The sequence below is a fragment of the Austrofundulus limnaeus genome, unplaced genomic scaffold, assembly GCF_001266775.1.
Source record: "Austrofundulus limnaeus strain Quisiro unplaced genomic scaffold, Austrofundulus_limnaeus-1.0 Scaffold503, whole genome shotgun sequence".
Classification (NCBI taxonomy): Eukaryota; Metazoa; Chordata; class Actinopteri; order Cyprinodontiformes; family Rivulidae; genus Austrofundulus; species Austrofundulus limnaeus.
Genome location: NW_013952905.1, coordinates 343,049 through 344,450, shown reverse-complemented (window position 1 = coordinate 344,450; position 1,402 = coordinate 343,049). Strand labels below are relative to the sequence as shown.

Here is a 1,402-nt window from a genome sequence, read left to right as displayed (position 1 = left end):
GATATGTTGTCTTTAATTTTATGCAGTAAACTTGGAAAAGCCTTAATATCTACTTAATTATTGAAATGATGGATAATGATTTGACACATTACCTGGTTTGTTGTTTAATTGTGTACTGAATACTTGTGTACTTTCTTTAAACAGGTGTTCAGAGTATCTCACTGGGTATTTAACTGCTTTGTTTAAGTTTTAGTGGACAGCAGCAAACGTGGAGGCTGAGGAGCACTTCAGCAAGAGAAAAGGCTCTTCAGTACCAACCAGGGCAGAAAATCCATGGTTTTACTGTCAGAGAGGTGGGTGCAGCTTGGCAAAAAAAACAGATTTCAGACTCATTCCAGCAGGTGAGAGAAGAATTTCTGCTAATAAACGTGATTACAGCTGATTATTGTGTCCGTCCCCAGGTTGTAGCAGTCCCTGATTTGTCTCTCACAGCGGTGAAGTTGAGCCATGATAAAACTGGAGCTCAGTATTTGCACGCAGCCAGGGATGACTCAGAAAACCTCTTCAGGTTGTGACTCACTGCACCGTTGCATTCATAGAATCATAAACGACATATTCAACCATATACTCTCTTTTACCYRGTTTCAGTGTCCAGTTCAGGACCACCCCYATGGACAGCACCGGGGTCCCCCACATCCTGGAGCACATGGTCCTGTGTGGATCAGAGAAGTATCCTTGCAGGGATCCCTTCTTTAAGATGCTCAACCGGTCCCTGTCCACTTTCATGAACGCCATCACAGGTACTGAAGTGCAAAAACACCAGTGTTTCCCCTACCGTTAAACAGCCCCCCCCCAACGAGACGGCCCGCCTCTCTAAGAATTTCACGACATGTAGTCATTTTTATTTAAATAAGGCCAGATCAAGTCGAGAGCTATTTTTTTGCGTCCCTCCATATCCACCTCTCATCAAACTTGGGGAAAAGACGGCGCAGAGTGAGGCTGAGAGCTGTGTGTGGTCCTCACAAAGATAGGAAGACGTGTGTGTGCACGCAATGAAAACTCTGCTTCTAATCACGTAGCACCGATGCGACAGCTTTGCAAGCTACTTTTTCTTTAAAAGAAAATGTGACAGGTGAAGCCACAGCATGGTTACCTTATCAATAATTACTGCCTTTTTTTCTTCCTCTGTGGGTGGGGGGTCAGCTTCACTCAGCTGCAGGTGAACACCTCCCGGGAACACACACGTTTCCTGGACTATTTTCCACCGAGGATTACGTCATATTTTATATTTATTATATTTCTAAAAGCACTTCACAGCATTTCCCCCCGTGTGTTCACGTCACAAGTGCAACAAAACCACGACGGATCAGCTGACTGTTTTTAAACCGAGGTGCAGCGAACCTGTCCACCTGCAGCTGAACATGTCCACCTGCAGCTGAACATGTCCACCTGCAGCTGAACA

The 1,402-nt window shown here is 45.1% G+C and overlaps 1 protein-coding gene across 1 annotated transcript in view; it reads left to right on the top strand.

Moving 5' to 3' along the window:
* The window catches only part of pitrm1 (pitrilysin metallopeptidase 1), a gene marked incomplete in the record, with an annotated part of 43,497 nt that overhangs the window by 4,125 nt on the left and 37,970 nt on the right, over positions 1–1,402 (top strand). Inside the window, 3 exon segments of the mRNA XM_014025826.1 lie at positions 188–293; positions 402–508; positions 589–740. Of these exon segments, the coding sequence (XP_013881280.1) occupies positions 188–293; positions 402–508; positions 589–740 (365 nt within the window).